Source organism: Danio rerio, chromosome 11, assembly GCF_049306965.1.
Source record: "Danio rerio strain Tuebingen ecotype United States chromosome 11, GRCz12tu, whole genome shotgun sequence".
Classification (NCBI taxonomy): domain Eukaryota; kingdom Metazoa; phylum Chordata; class Actinopteri; order Cypriniformes; family Danionidae; genus Danio; species Danio rerio.
The window spans coordinates 38,873,298-38,889,951 of record NC_133186.1 but is presented as its reverse complement, the minus strand read 5'-3'; the positions used below and the strand labels follow the sequence as shown (position 1 = coordinate 38,889,951).

The following is a 16,654-nucleotide window of genomic DNA, read 5'->3' as shown; positions in this document are numbered from 1 at the left end:
TATTCAATAAAACCCAGCAAATATTGTCCGACAGCAGGTTTAGCAGATGTAAAATGTAAATTTTTACAGCAGGTCTGTTTTAGGTGATATTTACACGTCCCCTCATTAATTGTATTGACACTTTGAAGACCAAACAATTTATGCGTGCTGAGCGAGCGGGTCACAGATGACATTTACAAGCGCTTGTGTCAGAGAGATACCGCAGGAACAATGCAGTGGCGTTTATTCACGGCATTTACGGAAAGTCGTAATGGGGTCAGAATAACAACAATCCCCAGCCATCGCCGGAGCCTTCCGGGCCTGAAAAGAATCTACAGCCCAGGGTCACACAAGAAAAATCGAGGTCACCTTAATGTCAGATATTAAACATCTAGGGCCTGTTTGAACAGGGGGTTTGGTGATTATATAAATCGGTCAAACAGAGAATAGGAAAGACTTCTTTGAGCAAAGAGGATCTGCTCTGAAAGGTTGCTAGGAGTCTCAAAAGCAACAGACGCAGTTTGAAACAGAGGCGTTTGCCAAACCTTCTCTCTCTTCTGCAAACGCTCACTGGGAGAATCTGAAACATGCTTGAAAATAGCTTTTTAATGACTGGAGTTGACTATTTACAGTGTAGTTGGTATCTAAAGTCTCTATCAAGTCGTTAACCCTTTGACAGGAATAAAAGGCTACAGTGATGTACACTTAAAGGTCCCATGAAATTAAAATAATGTTTTTTCTGATATGTTCATATCAGTATTGTTAGTTTTTAGAATATCTATAAGCTAGTGTCCACCAAAACAAAATTCCTGTTTAGAAGATATAAACCTGATATAAACATGTAAGACATGGTTGGGTTGAAATATTTGATTATACTAAATTAATATTAAATCAATAATTAAAAAACTGTGCTATAGGATAATGACAATTATTATTAAAAAAGTCAATTCACATCCGCCAGAGTTGTTCTGCATTTGATTAATCCATTTCTGTCATGAACACTTTCAGGATTTATTATGGTAATGAATATGTATATGGCAATGTTGATGTATTTGGTCTTGGTGGAATAGATCTGCTACGCTGCTGCTGCTTTGATTATTATGGCAGAGCAAGTACCGAGACCTGCTACTCCCAGTATATACACAGACATGCCATCTGAGCATATAACATGCTGCACACATAATATCTATGTAACCCCCATAGCAAATCTAGACACAGGTGGAGCTGGGGTGGAGGAGGGTCTCTGAAAATGCGCTGCAGCTTAAACTGCGTAGAATGACTTGAAGCATTTAAACTGATGAGGAGCAAGCCTATTGGCTGCCGAAGTGATAGCAACCGGTCTCTTATGCCATGTAGTTAATGACGCAAGAGCAGATTAGGTGACCTATCAGCCTGCACAATCATAGAGTTTTATGCCAGAAATTTCACTACATTTATAACTGGGCAGAATAGGACAGTCACACAAGAGACCATGTTTCTCAGTTTCTCAAATTTAAGAAAATATTTTTTATGATAGCAGAATCTTTATAATGACTAATATACAGTATTTTTTCAAAGAAACAGTTCATCATGTATGATCTAAAATATGTATTTTACAAAATAAAAGTGGCATATTTTCAATCCAGGCTCATTATGAAAACGTACCTCTATATGCATTTCTGAAGACCGTGAAATACGTCCCAGGGGGTATGTTTTTTTTTTTTTTTTGCAGTTTTTGTTTTTTTCGAATCCATGAGAGGCCGCTGTGTCCGCTTTTTGAGATCTCAAATTTCTCTCACGAGTGCCATTCGTGCCTCCTGTTCTTGCGTAAACCCACCAGAGGCTGCTGTCGACTGTTTGACTGACTGAATGACTAACTGACTGACCAATCAACTGACCTACCCTCCTCCTTCGCTAAACCCAACCAATTTTATTGATTGACCTGCTCACTCACTTTCCTAAACCCAACCAACAATTTTCAAAAGCAAACCAAAAAAAGAAAAGCCCTTGTCTGATTTTTATTATGTTTTACCACATTCTCACCCTGTTATTTACTTGTTTATTTTATTATTTTGGATTCTGTTTTTGTCTTACCTGCTCTCGGGAACCATTCTTCACCGGACTCGTCATTGTGGTCAACTCCTCTCTGCGTTTCAAGTCCGCCGACGTACATGGCGAGCTAACGGGACAAACTGGTTACAGCAAGAAAGCTGTCCATACGGAGGTAAACAGTCAGCTGATAAGTTCTAAAAAGAACGGCGTCATACTACCCCGTAGCTTTCATTTAAAAAGTTTAATGCAGTCATGCATACCTCTGGCTACATAATTCGTGATCTCCAGAAACGTGTATAGGGCTACATTTTCAAAATGAGCCTATGTTGCATATTTTGAACTTCAAAGAAATCAAACGAGTTTTGATAAACCATGGGGGTAGTTTTGTTGTGAAAACCTGGCAACCCTGAGTACAGCGAACAGTACCTTGCAGCCAAATAAAAATGCAGCTGTAAAAGCATCATGAGGATTTTATTATACAGTTTTAATAATACATCATTTGTCCAGTCCTCTGTAGCTGGATTGTCCTATATTGTTAGCAGTATCCCACTGAGGTATTACAGAGTGGAAAATATTACTCACTTCGCCAAACTGATTAAAAACTAGCAATGCCAGCTAATGAGTTTTTATAAATCCTGTATGAAATACACACAACAAATACAGACAATTTATATTACCTTCAAAAATTTGGAAAAACAAAACAACATCGGTGAAAATCTATCCACCAATTGCTCATAGAATACAAGCAAAAAAATAATAATACATGTAAAAATAATTATGCTATATTTCTGCTATAACACCACTTTCAAAAATAGTCCTCAAGTTCTGAATCTTTTTCAGCATCTGTGCTGTTTTTACACAGCCACGGTGGTGGTAGAAGACACAGGTGTTGCGGCTCCTTCAGGTGTGACTTTAGCCAATCGGTGGTCTTTGTTCTGCGAGCAGCTCCGCCCACAGAACTGGCAGGAGGCACAGCAGGAGTTACAGCAAGGCATGAAGCGAAACACACTGACGCGCCACAGGAACCATCCAGGAGCCCAGCAGCACCAGCAGAGCAGAACGCCAGCCGCCGTCACCCCCAGAACCACATACAGCGCCAGCAGAGACATGGACGACTGAGAGTCTGCAGCAGAAAACAATTCCAACAATTACAGGACCTAGTCACGTACTCATCAAACATTAATGATGCATGTTTTACAAACAGTAAGCCATGAATGGATTTGATTTGAAGGGTCATGAACAACCCACTGAATTTTTATTGAGTGACAGCTAGGTCTCACTGGTCACTATCATGTCACCTCAGCTGATTCCGGCTGATTAGCTGCTGAACTCGGCATATATATTATATTTTTATTTTGTTTTATGTGCTTTTACACTGTCAGTTGCTCTTTGGAATTATTTCGTACAATTATCAGATGATATGGCTTGCTGTGTGCACTTAATTGAGCTTACAAGCCATTCAAGTTGCCTCTATTTCCCAGGTGAATGAAATTATACACTTAAACCATCTCTTTACATATATTAGTTTTATTTCAGATCATTTATCATTTATATTTTCCTTTAGACCTGTAATGCACTTCAGAATCTGACAGATTGATTAGCTGTATGCTATAAAACAGTCATTTGAAATGTTGTGATACAGTGTTATAATGGATTTCATCAATAGCCTTGCATTTACTAACAGACTATATTCGAAGTGTTTGGAAGTAATTTGTTTACCTCCTGTAGAAAAACATCATAAGAACAAAGTTTAGTAGCTCGGTGTATTACAGTGGTGTTTTTAAAAGTCTAAACACTTTATTGATATAGCATATAACCAAGCACATGTGGTCAGAACACAAACGAGTCGCAGGTATTGACGTATTAAGCATTTCTCCCAAAGAAAAGCCGGTCTAACCAATATGGAGGCATCTGCAGCTCCACTGACACTCCACCACTTTTACCTTGTTTGATCATCCCCGGTCGGTGTGATGCCACATAAAAAATGGTGACGGTTGGCCACGCCTACTTGTAGCTTCAGTTGCGCTCTTTAGAAACCTGTGGGTGACGTCACGGATACTACATCTATTTCTTTTATAGTCTATGGTCTAAATGCAGACGCCGGATCTAAATCCAGAGTCTGAATGCAGTGGATAGCAGTACAGCTGGTCTCTTTCCCTATCTAGTACAATCATTAGCCCTGCTGGTAATCTGAAGTATTTTAATTATGGGTGAACACTGCAGCATGGCGATGTGTCTGAATGGTAACAAACTCAACTGATAAAAGACAGAGTCCGCCATTCTCCAATTCTCGTTCAGCTCTCCCGTCAAAAACGCTTGCTACAAACAAACAGCTTGGGGAAAGTCATGCAACAAAGCCCTTGGATCATTGAAATAACACATACAACCCTTCACAACCAACTGAGTACTGAGTGCTTTGCGCCATCTCACAGCTTGGCAGGTCTGTCAAAAAGCATGTGCCGTCATAAATAATTAAGAAGCAAGGTCTTCTCATAGGATAAGAAAACTCAGCTATAAATAATAATAACAAACCGACATGTCATCACTGGATAGGCAGATAGCGCTACATCACAGATTTTGATCCCACCCTCATAATGATTTTAGATGAAATTAGCTGACAAAAGCTCAAAATTCCTCCGTTTTATCCACAAGTAAAGCTGACAGATGCTAATGTTGTGTTATGATGCTCAACACACACACAAATCTGTTAAAATAAAAAAGTATTTGAGGATTCCTTGACCCTTTAAGTCAGCAGCATTATTATATGCAGTAAACAATTCTGGGTTCAACACAATCGAATTGTTTTGAGACAACATGAAAAAAATTAACATATTGTTTTTTTTACAAATTTAAGTTTATTTGACAAAAAAAAAACCTCAAGCTCATTTAAAAAATAGTTTGAACAAACAGCAAACATCATTTTTTGAGTGTAAGACACACATTGTTCTGGAAATCTTGCATTTCATTAATTCATTAATTTTCTTTTTTTTAGCTTAGTCCCAAATTCAGGGGTTGCCACAGCGGAATGAACCGCCAATTTTTCCAGGATATGTTTTACGCAGCGGATGCCCTACCAGCTGCAGCCCATCATTGGGGAACATCCATACACACTCATTCACACACATATACTATGAACAATTTTAGCTCACCCAATTCACCATAGCGCATTTCTTGGACTTGGGGAAACCAGAGCGCACGAAGAAAACCCACACCAACATGGGGAGAACATGCAAAGTCCACATAGAAACGCCAACTGACCCAGGCGAGGCTCGAACCAGCAACCTTTTTGCTGTGATACAATCGTGCTACCCACTGCATCACTGTGACACCTTCTGAATCAGCTTTTATTTTTAATTTTTTAAGTTCTATTTGAGTAGTTATGTTGTTGTTTTTTGTGATTTTTATATTTATACTGTTTTATTTATACTGTACTATATTTATAATTTAGTACTTTTTATGTTAGTGTTTATTATTTTTTATGTGTTTATTATTTTTTTCATCAATATTTTTTTTTACGGCATTAATTCGCTGAAAATCATTTTAAATATTTTAGTTTTAGACTTAGTGGAATGTTTTTAATTTGGTGAAATTAAAATGCAATTGGAAATTTTTTATACAGTAAAAGATAAGATGCACAAGTTCCCGTTAACTAAAGCTCTCTTTGTGAGATCTGCTCCATTGTTTGAACACCTGTGGACTTCTAAAGCAGTTTGGATGGAGATAAATGACAGCTTATTCAGATGCACAGATGTGAGTAGTGGCTACTCAGTGCACTTGTACCCTTAAGAAGTTACAACGAGCAGCTGATTTACAGCTCACTGTTTGCAATGAACGTTTATGTGCTCCTCAATTAACTTTGTGTCCTTAGCCTTTCAGAGTTCACCATTATACTGCAATAAAACTAAATTTATGGACACTCAAAAAGAGCCGGCGTTCTGAGCTGTGGTCATTATATTTGGTGGGATTTTTTGTGCCTTGAACCACCTTCATCTTCCCAAGTTTTGTATCAATCTAAACTTACTTCTGAGGTCAAAATATCCACTAATGAAAGGTTGCACAGTCATGATAGTGAGTTTTAACCAACAACCATGTAAAACTGATTTACTGAACATCGCTAAATATTTAACAGACAATAACCTTAGCAAATTAGCTAGTTTTTGAAGTTAGCTGTTGCACTGCAAAAAATGCTTTTCTTGCTTAGATTTTTGTCTTGTTTCTAGTCTAAATATCTAAAATTTCTTATATCAAGAAGCATTTTATAGATAAACAAAACATATTGTCTTGTTTTGAGAAACAATATGCCAATATTAAGTGAGTTTTTCCTTAAAACAAGCAACATAATCTGTCAATGGGGTAAGCAAATTAATCTTGTTTTTTCTTTTGACGTAAAATTAGTTTGCTTACCCCATTGACAGATTATTTTGCTTGTTTTTAGACAAATTTTTAGATATTTGGACTAGAAACAAGACAAAAAATCTAAGTAAGAAAAGGATTTTTTGCAGTGTGGCGATTTTAATGCATTATTAGGCATTAACTAAGAAATTAACATTGCCCACAACTAATAAAAACTTTATTAAGTTTAACTTTTTAAAACTTTTTTGGATATCATTTTTTAATATAAACATTTTTTTCCAATGGGGTAAGCAAAATAATCTTGTTTTTCGATTTGGGATAAGATTACTTTGCTTACCCCATTGGCAGATTATTTAGCTTGATTTAAGGGAAAACTCGCTTCATTTTGGCATATTATTTCTTAAAACAAGACAATATGTTTTGCTTGTCTTGAAAATGCTTCTTGATTTAAGACATTTTAGAGATTTGGACTAGAAACAAGACAAAAAATCGAAGTAAGCATTTTTTGCAGTGTATGAAGCATGTTGAAGAAGGCGGAGCTCCATGACACACCCATCGATTGCATAGTGGTCACAAATCTTTCTGGGGGAGTTCGTTTTGGTCCTAAACACCTTTGAACTGCTGTTTGTCCATGACAAACTCCCAAACCTAACTAAAAAAAACTTTATTTTAACTGGATTTTGTTCGAAATGGCGTCATTTGAGTTGTTTAGGCATATTCATCAAGTTAGGCATATTCATCAAAATAAAAATAACCATTTTATATTTTTCCAGCATCATTGGAGAGCTTACCGGTCACAGAGTCTGGGTCAGGAATGGCTTTTGGAGTGGCGCAGTTCTTTAAAGTGGACACTGTCAGAGTGGGAACATTCAGCATTGGTGCCGGTTGGGTAGCATGGCGCTGTGGAGGATTGGGTGTAGACTGAGGAGCTGAAATACACAAAAACAAGATGATTCCGAAACTAACTCCAGGTGAAAATGTCTGTTTAAAATCAATACTGTACCATTGCAACCAGGGTAATCTATTAAGTCACTGCCGTCCCCACAGTTGTCGATGCCTTTATCGTCTGCACAAACCAGACTCTTGGGGATACACTTCCCATTGCGGCAGTTGAAGTAGGGCTCACCGCTGCACTCTGATTGGTTAAAACCTGAAGACAAATAATTGAGTGTATTAGCAATCATCTATTTTTTAACTGTAATTGTTTTAAGAAGTATACGGTAGTACTACATTGTGATTACTTCACTACAATCTCAGAAATAAAGGTGCAAAAGCTGCACTGAGGCAATACTCTTTCAAAATGTACAAGTTTGTATTTTTTATATGCTATTTAACTTTAAAGGAATAGTTCACCCTAAATTGATTATTGTGTCATTATTTACTCACCCTTCACTTGTCCCTTTAGTTTACTTCTTCTGTTCAGCACAAAAGAAGATTTTTTTTGAATAAGCTTGTAACAATAGACTACCATAGTATTTGTTTTTCCTAATATGGATGTATATTTCAGCTTTTATTAAAAATATCCCACAGTTTTATTGCATTGTTCGTTATATTAAAAAACACGAAACTCAAAGGTTTGGAACCATTAGATTCCGTAAATAGTCAATATATTTTCATATTTGGGTGAACTGCACCCTTCAATCACCTCACAGCAAAAGAAGATCGCTGGTTCGAGCCTCAAATCAGTTGGCATTTCTGTGTGAAGTTTGCATGTTCTCCCCATGTTCGCTCCGGTTTCCACCACAGTCCAAAGACATGCGCTATAGGTGAATTATGTAAGCTGAAATTGTGTTTGTGGATGTTTCCCAGTGATGGGACTAAGCCAAAAAGGAAGTAAATAAATGAATGAATGAATGAATGAAAAATGGGAGATCCTCCTGCATTAATGTCGCTAAATGTAAATTACTAATGTGGCATTTTACCCTTTAAAAACCAAATGGTTACTTAAAAAATGAGTAAAGACATTTTAACTTAGAACTGTTAAGTTGACCTAACTTCATTTTCTAAATTATGCACGTTTTTAGTTGAGGTTGAATTCAGCTCAATTCGAGACACTTTTCCTTGGTCATCTCAATGACAAAAAGGGTCCCAGTTGGCCTGAGTGCACCCTACTTAATATTTATAAGGCAATGAGTTTACTCACTTTTTTAAAGTAAAGTCCACTAATTGCTGCTTACACTGCACTTTAATATATTTCCCCTTATCTCTCTTTCTTTAAAATGTTTCTTTTTTATTTTATTAAAATGCTGTCAACCTCAACTTTTAGTACTGAGCTGTTTATATGCTTCATTTGTATAAATTAATGCACATCGTTCATTGTTTGTTGTGTAATATGTGGGTTACAGTGTGGTCTATTTTAGCCCCCCTGAATTATTAGCCCCGTTTACTTTTCCCCAATTTCTGTTTAATGGGGAGAAGATTTTTTCAACACATTTCTAAACATAATAGTTTTAATAACTCATTTATAATAACTGATTTATTTTGTTTTTGCCATGATGACAGTAAATAATATTTTACTAGATATTTTTCAAGACACTTCTATACAGCTTAAAGTGACATTCAAATACTTAACTTGGTTAATTTTAGTTAACTAAGCAGGTTGGGGTAATTAGGCAAGTTATTGTATAATGATGGTTTGTTTTGTAGATCTGAAAAAATATAGCTTAAAGGGGCTAATAATTTTGACTTTAAAATGGTGTTTAAAAAATTAAAAACTGCTTTTATTCTAGCTGAAATAAAACAAATTCTCCAGAAAAAATAGTATCAGACAAACTGTGAAAATTTCTTTGCTCTGTTAAACATAATTTGAAAAATATTTAAAAAAGAAAAAAATTCAAAGGGGGGCTAATAATTCTGACTTCAAATATATATATATATATATATATATATATATATATATATATATATATATATATATATATATATATATATAWTTTTTTTTTTTTTTTTTTTATATACTATTGTTTTCTCTTTTACTCTTGTTTGTTTAACTTTAAAAAAATCTAATAAATAATAAATATTTTAAAACAAATTCACAAGTCCACAATAGGTCTTTCTTTTTTTTTTTTTTTTACACATCACTCATTCATTCATGCATTTACCTTCAGCTTAGTCCCTTATTTATTAGGGGTTGCTACAGCGGAATGAACCACCAACTATTACGGCATATGTTTTACTCAGCGGATGCCCTTCCAGCCACAACCTAGTACACCCATACACTCTCGAATTCACACACTACGGCCAATTTAGTTCTTCCAATTCACCTATAGTGCATGTCTTTGGTCTGTGGGGGAAACCGAAGCACCCGGAGGAAACCCACGCAAACATGGGGCCTACTGGCAAAGCTGGGACTCAAACCAGCAAACTTCTTGCTGTTGTGCTAACCACTAAGCCACTGTACTAGCTCACACATCATTAAAATGATATCAATGAATGGAATTTTCTAATTTGCGTGCACTAAGTTTGAGGAGAAATCGAGTGAGAAGTGGATGTAAACACATTCTAACCCAGCCTGAATGAAGTGAAGTCTCCAACAAAGTCCACCCTTGGCTGAGTTCCTCGCGTCACCAGTCGGAGAGTGAGAAATTTGCCTGTGGACAAGACCGGTCGAGGAGGACTCTTCCCACAGAGCGGCGGTCCGATCAGGGGCGCAGACCTATCCCTCCCATCATAAAACTGGATATAAGATCCAGCATGGCAGGGGTCTTCGGGCCCCTCTTCAGTGGTGGGCTCCAGGTCAGGCCGGGTCAGGCCAGATGCAGACGACCCCTTGGGTGATTCTGGGAGTGGAGCGGGGCTGTGTGGAGACACCCTCAGCAGGCTGTAGACCAGGAAGAAGCGGAAGTAGAACTGCACCTTGTCTCGGGGGGTCGCGGACTGCATGGTGAGGTGGCAATCTGTTCCCATTGAGACAAAGTAGTATTTGCGGGACTCCTGGTGGGACTTTACGATCATGCCGTCCCCCTGTATTGTCTGTCCACAAAAGTCCACCACATTCACTGTTGGGAGAATTGAGAATCAGATAGATTTTAATAAGAAGTGGGAATACAGATCAAAACAAAAAGAAAAGAATACATACAAAGTACACATAATTTATATATTCAATTCAATATATGTTTATTTCTATAGCACTTTTACAATGTAAATTGTGTCAAAGCAGCTTAACATTCTTGAGTTCAAATTAAGTTCATTCTTAAGCAGCTTAAGTCCTAGTAAATTACATATGTATTATACGGCTGTATAATTGCAAACTGACTTAATTTACCAGTTATCATGTAATACTGTGATATATAGTCTTAACGTCAGCTAATATGTTATTCAAACTCAATTAACAGACTCAATTTATTTCTCTTTTTGTTGTTGTTGTTTTTGTTGTTGTTGATTTCTTCCTAATTTCTTTTCATAACACCCAAAATATTTTTTTAAATGTTTCACGCAAGTAAATGGCAATATTTAATCCCAATGCCATTTAAGAAGGAAAAAATAATGCAGTGTTACTAGGCTTTAATGATGTTGACAAGACTTCAAATGCATTTATTTAGTTAGTTTTGACAATTTTTCAGGTTTTCAGGCCTATGTATGGAGCAAATATTAATACTCACTGATTTCCTTTTCTGTCTATTGCAAGACTAATAATCAAACAAAAAATCTTATAAGCATTTACTGTGGCATGTAAAAAATAATAGATTAATTTCATAAAAGAGCATAGAAATAAATGTAACTGGATGAATTTTTCTAGATTTTCTAGATCACTGATGTTGGTAAAAGAAATCTGTAAAATATTTATTTATTCATTTTCTTTGGGCTTAGTCCCTTTATTCATCAGGAGTCGCCACAGCAGAATTAACCGCCTACATATCCAACATATGTTTCTCCCAGCTGCAACCCAGTACTGGAAAACACCCTTACACACTCATACACTACAAACTATTTAGTTTATTCCAATTCACCTATAGTGCATGTCTTTGGACTGTGGGGGAAACCAGAGCACCCAGAGGAAACCCACGCCAACACGGGGAGAACATGCAAACCTTATTGCTGTGAGGCAACAGTGCCAACCTCTGAGCCACAATGTCACCAAGACTAATAACCAAATAAACAATATTGTAAGCATTTACTGTTGAATCTGGAAAAAATAGATTTAATTAATAAAAGAGTATGTAAATAAAACAAAATGGAGGATATTTTGCTAGTTGTGACGACTGATGTTGGTAAAGATATCTGTAACATATTTAAATATTATTATAACATTTTATTATTATTATCTTATGACACTGTACATTTTTCCTCCATGGAGATAAATGTAGCCTTTTAAATGAATGCTCAATATTTTCAGAAAAATTAAGGTTTCAGAAAAAACCTCTATGTCATGATCCCATAGATAAACTGTTTTTCTTCCACAAAGAATCGGTCAGTGAATAATTCTTTAAGAATCTGATATTCATTGTAAAAATTAATGATCTGAAAAACATTTTGTGAAATGAAAAAATGTCATGGACAGTAACAGTAACAGCAAAGTAACTTAAATCTTCATAACACAAGACAGATTTAAAGTTCGGCAGAAAGCAGCTCTGAAAAAGATTTAAGAGTTAAGTGCCTTAATTAAGCCTCTGTTTGTGCAATGTTGATTCAGTTCAGTTCAATAACAGTGTCTGTGTTCATAATTTACTAAACAAATTATATTCAACTACAAAGCAAATTATTTTAGTTTAACCTCATCCAGTAGTATCAGTGCAGTCATGACCATAATATTATGGGATATTAAGAGTCTTTTAAATCCAAACTACAGGCCAGAAGGCAGAAATTGTGAAGAATGAAACAAAGAGCACAGGCCACAGGGGTAGAGAGAAAACAGAACAAACCCAGTTCTAATCCAGAAAGACCGCAAGCAGGATCTGGTGTTGCATCCCCCATCTGGGGTCCGAACCAAATAATAGGAAGATTTACAACCTCTCCTTGGTTTATTAGCTTTGTTACCAAGAGCAACCAGTAGATCCGTGATGTCTCACTGCCAGGAATGTCCAGACAAACCTTCTATTGGAGGAAAAGGACTAATCCCTCAAAATATTCCGTAACCATGCGTCCTCAACTGAGTTTCCACAAAAATGAGCAACAGAATAGTCAGTTCCCTATAAATGTTTTAATTGGCCAGATTAAAGCTCCAATCACACCCGGGTTCCCACTGTAAGTGCAAACTGTAGGAAAACAGCAGAGAGCGTGCCAACTCTCTGGATAATAACAAACGCCAGGGGAATTTATCTTATCTATGACGACATGTTGTATCAGATGAAGGATCAAATCAATTTTATGGAATATATGGTTCGTACCCTGCAGTTTAACTGAATTATATTTAGCCACATTTGTTTATTAATTTTTTTAAAGAATGTATCTTCCTATATACTGTTGAATTATATTGTCATTTGCCAGGAAGAATTATTTATATAGTACTCAGCAAAATTGAGTTGCATTTTGAAAATGAATATTTTTATCCTTTTGTCAGTGAATATAGGCAATGTATTTAAACAAAACAGATATATTTATTAAACAGAGATATTTATTAAAATAATATTTTAGTTACCAAACATATTTAGAAATTGAGAGATAATTCAATTAATTCAAGCTAAATATTGCAAAAATAAATTACAAACTACAAAATTTCAACAACAAAAAAATTTAATTTTTTGCTTCTCTTGATTTTTCCTTTTTTTAGTTTGTATTTTATATTTTTCTATAACATATAAATTTGGCTGTACTAGTTTTTGGACCTTTATCGTAAGTTATTTTGTTAGATAAGCTCCAGATTTGGCTTCTGTATTGACTAATCTAATGTATATGCACAAATATTATTTTGTATAACTTCCTATTAAAAATATGAATTTTAAAAATAGATTATGAAGGATGTGCGTATATATGCTGATCACTATAGATGTATGTATGTATGTTATATTTTTCTCAATTGTCTACAGAACAAACCATCATTATACAATAACTTGCCTAATTACCCAAACCTGCCTAGTTAACTTAATTAACCTAGTTAAGCCTTTAAATGTCACTTTAAGCTGTATAGAAGTGTCTTGAAAAATATCTAGTAAAATATTAGTCATCATGGCGAAGACAAAATAAATCAGCAATCAAAAATGTGTTATTAAAACTATTATGTTTAGAAATGTGTTAAAAAAAATCTTCTCTCCGTTAAAAAAAATTGGGGGAAAAAATTAATGGGGCTATAAATTCAGGGGGGCTAAAAATAGACCACACCGTAATCCACATATTAACTCTAAACAGAAATTGGGGAAAATAATAAATGGGGGGGGGGGGGGGGTAATAATTCAGGGCGGTTAATAATTCTGGCTTTACTGTATGTATTTATGTGTATATATATATATATATATATATATATATATATATATATATATATATATATATATATATATATATATATATATATATATATATACACATATAGGAAAGCAACAGAGGAATGTAATATGAAAACCAATGTGTGGTAAAAAAAAATAATATAATAAAATATATGTCGGTGTGTGTTTTCTCTTTGAAATTGTCTGTATAATTTTTTAACTATTTATATATAATAATGATAAATATATGTATGATTTGATTCAGTTGATACTGTATATAAATAGCATATCAAGTAAATCAAATCATACAGATAATAAGAAACTAAAATAAAGAAGATTTGTGTCTATTTTTCCATTGCTTTTTCTGTATATATTACAAAAAGATTGCCTATAAAACATTGTCTATATTTTGCAGAATTAGCTATATAATATAGTTTATTAAATAGATTTCATTTTATTAAAACGGATAACTGAAAACTGATTTAAATGGGAAATGTGAGTTTTAGAAAATCAAATGTTTACAAACTGAATGAAATCGAACAAAACTTTAACAAAAACTACTCTATAAAAGATTAAACATGATTTTAAACCACTTTCAATTAACTTCATTATATTACAGTTTTGGCAAGACAAGCCAAATGACAAGCCAAATGTCTGCAAATGCCACCGCATCTCCAGCGACTTCTAATGCCAACCCACACAAATGAATTAAGAATACAAGACGAAACCCAATGCAACAAGTGTCGGAGACGACGCGGTAATAACGGGATAAATCTCTCGCAGTGAGCACTCATCACCCTACCTGTCTCGATGGAGTGACTCTGGCGTGTCATTAAGCTGAGCAGAACAAACCATCCTGACAGCTGCTGAATGCATCGCGCTGCAGCCATCTCCACTGTCCAAGCAAACCGCTCACTTCTCCAACTCTTAAATGCAATAGTTCTGTCGCATTTCTATCGCGCAAAGTCTGCTCTCTTCAAAACCAAACATTCCCTTAATTTAAAAAGACGACATAAAGCCCATGTAACATCCCCCCTCAAATAAATGCCGGTAATATTTGTCTGTGGCGTCTCAGATGCGTCGAGCTAATCCTTGTTCATCATCTCAGCTTTTGTGCCTTGAAGCCACTTTGTCAAATTTATGCGTCTGAACTATTTCCATGACAACTGGTCCAATGCCACGGATCTAAAGGAGGAGCCGTGCGGGACCCCCTCAAAGCTAAAGCAGCCCATGGGGGAACATCTGGCACACTCCCATTTGGGACGTGCAGTGTTTGTAGAGCACTAAAATCCTGACGGTGTTACAAAACTAGTCAATGTGTGGACATACATATTCATTGTTTATATTTATAAATAATCACTAAAACACAAATGAGAATTTTATCTTCTTTAGTCACTAACTAAATGGTTGAGATTAAATATGAGATGTATATAGCCTAATTATTCATTTATTTTCCTTCAACTTAGTCCCTTTATTCATCAGGGGTCGCCACAGCGGAATGAACCGTCAACTTATCCAGCTTGTTTTACATCATGAATGCCCTTCCATCTGCAACCCAGTACAGGGAAACACCCATACACACTCACACATTTACACTACGGCCAATTTAGTTAATTCAATTCATTACATGTCTTTGGAACCCAGGCTCATTCTGATTACGTACCCCTGTATACATGTCTGGAGAGAGCAAAATACGTGCCAGGAGCTACTTTTTTTTACGCGGTTTTTGTTTTCGTGAGCTCACCAGAGGCTGCTGTGTACGCTTTTTCAGATCTTAAATTTCTCTCGCGAGTGCCATTTGTGCCTGCTATTCTCACGCAAATCCAGAGTGGATGTCGACTGACTGATTTATTGACTGACCAACTGATCTATTCTCCCACCATCCTCCTGCCCTAAACCCAACCAATAGCATTTTAAAAAGCACAGATTGACCCGCCCACCTACTTCACCAAACCAAACTGCAGTTTTTTAAAAGCAATACAGAAAAAGAAAAGCCCCCTGATTTTTACCATGTTCTTACCCTGTTGTTTACTTTTTAGTTTTCGTTTTTGTCTTACCTGGTGTCTGGAACCATTTTTCATCAAACTCAAACCCAGTTGTCACGGTCAACTCCACTTTGACTGTGTCTCAAGTCCACCGACGTATGTGTCGAGCTACCGGACAAACTGGTAACAGCGAGAAAGCCGTCCATACTGTGGCAAGGGGTCAAATTATTAATAATTAACCAGCAGGTTGTCAATATTTGACCGAAAATTGGTTTGAAATAATCTAGAATGCTGATAGTTACAGATTATCGTGGCACATTTTTTTATTTCTAAAAGGTTAAAATGTTTTCTCAGTAAAACACTTTTGTAATTTTGTAGACTTAACAGTGCATCCGGAAAGTATTCATAGCGCTCCACTTTTTCACAATAGCCCATAATGACAATGTGAAAAAAAGATTTTATTAAATTGTTTCAAATTTATTAAAAATAAAGGTTTAGAAAGAGTGAAGTTTCACTCACTTTAGCCAAGTGGGAAGATAAGTGAAACGACATCTGAAACTACACATGATGCTAAAGTTTTTTATTTAGGTAATACATCTTGACTGAAATTCCTCTTCTACAACACACAAAAATAGCCTAGATCCAGCAACCATTGCATAATCAACAAGTTTGCATAAATACTTTTCTTCAAAATTCAGTGATGACCTTTACATGACCCAGACACTTCCAAATGCTTCTTATTCAGAGTTCAAAGGTGAAGTTTAAAGTCCAGTAAAAAGCTCTTTAACCTTTCGGGGTTTTAACAGAGTGAAATGAGGCTTGTTAAAGATTTAATTGCTCCTTTTTTCTTTGGGTCTGTGAATGCATCTTATGATCTACCCTGTGAATTTATGAGCACAATTCCCACAAAAAAACATACACACAAAAACAACACATTCATTCATTTTC

General features: G+C 35.7%; 2 protein-coding genes across 4 annotated transcripts in view; one reads left to right on the top strand and one right to left on the bottom strand.

Annotated features, from left to right (window-relative positions):
• Positions 1-16,654, top strand: part of usp48 (ubiquitin specific peptidase 48) — a 190,017-nt gene that overhangs the window by 148,552 nt on the left and 24,811 nt on the right. The window lies entirely within an intron of this gene.
• ldlrad2 (low density lipoprotein receptor class A domain containing 2) lies at positions 2,463-14,834 on the bottom strand. Of its 2 annotated transcripts, none has more exons than XM_003199510.7 (5): positions 14,524-14,834; positions 9,870-10,361; positions 7,367-7,513; positions 7,155-7,292; positions 2,463-3,133 (listed from the first exon to the last, which is right to left on the bottom strand). In XM_003199510.7, the coding sequence occupies exons 1-5, from the start codon at positions 14,609-14,611 to the stop codon at positions 2,865-2,867; spliced, it is 1,134 nt and encodes a 377-aa protein (XP_003199558.2). In that variant the 5' UTR covers positions 14,612-14,834; the 3' UTR covers positions 2,463-2,864. The 2 variants fall into 2 exon arrangements, with proteins under 2 accessions (XP_003199558.2, XP_005172976.2); XM_005172919.6 differs by lacking the exon at positions 14,524-14,834 and adding an exon at positions 12,225-13,153.

What these genes read in the sequence shown, in the direction of transcription:
- ldlrad2 (XM_003199510.7), bottom strand. Translation starts at nt 14,611, where the DNA reads ATGGCTGCAGCGCGATGCATTCAGCAGCTGTCAGGATGGTTTGTTCTG. An exon ending in CTTCACTTCATTCAGGCTGG is followed by an intron (nt 7,514 to 9,869) that starts GTTAGAATGTGT and finishes ATTTGTCTTCAG; the next exon opens with GTTTTAACCAATCAGAGTGC. An exon ending in TGACCCAGACTCTGTGACCG is followed by an intron (nt 3,134 to 7,154) that starts GTAAGCTCTCCA and finishes TTTCTGCTGCAG; the next exon opens with ACTCTCAGTCGTCCATGTCT.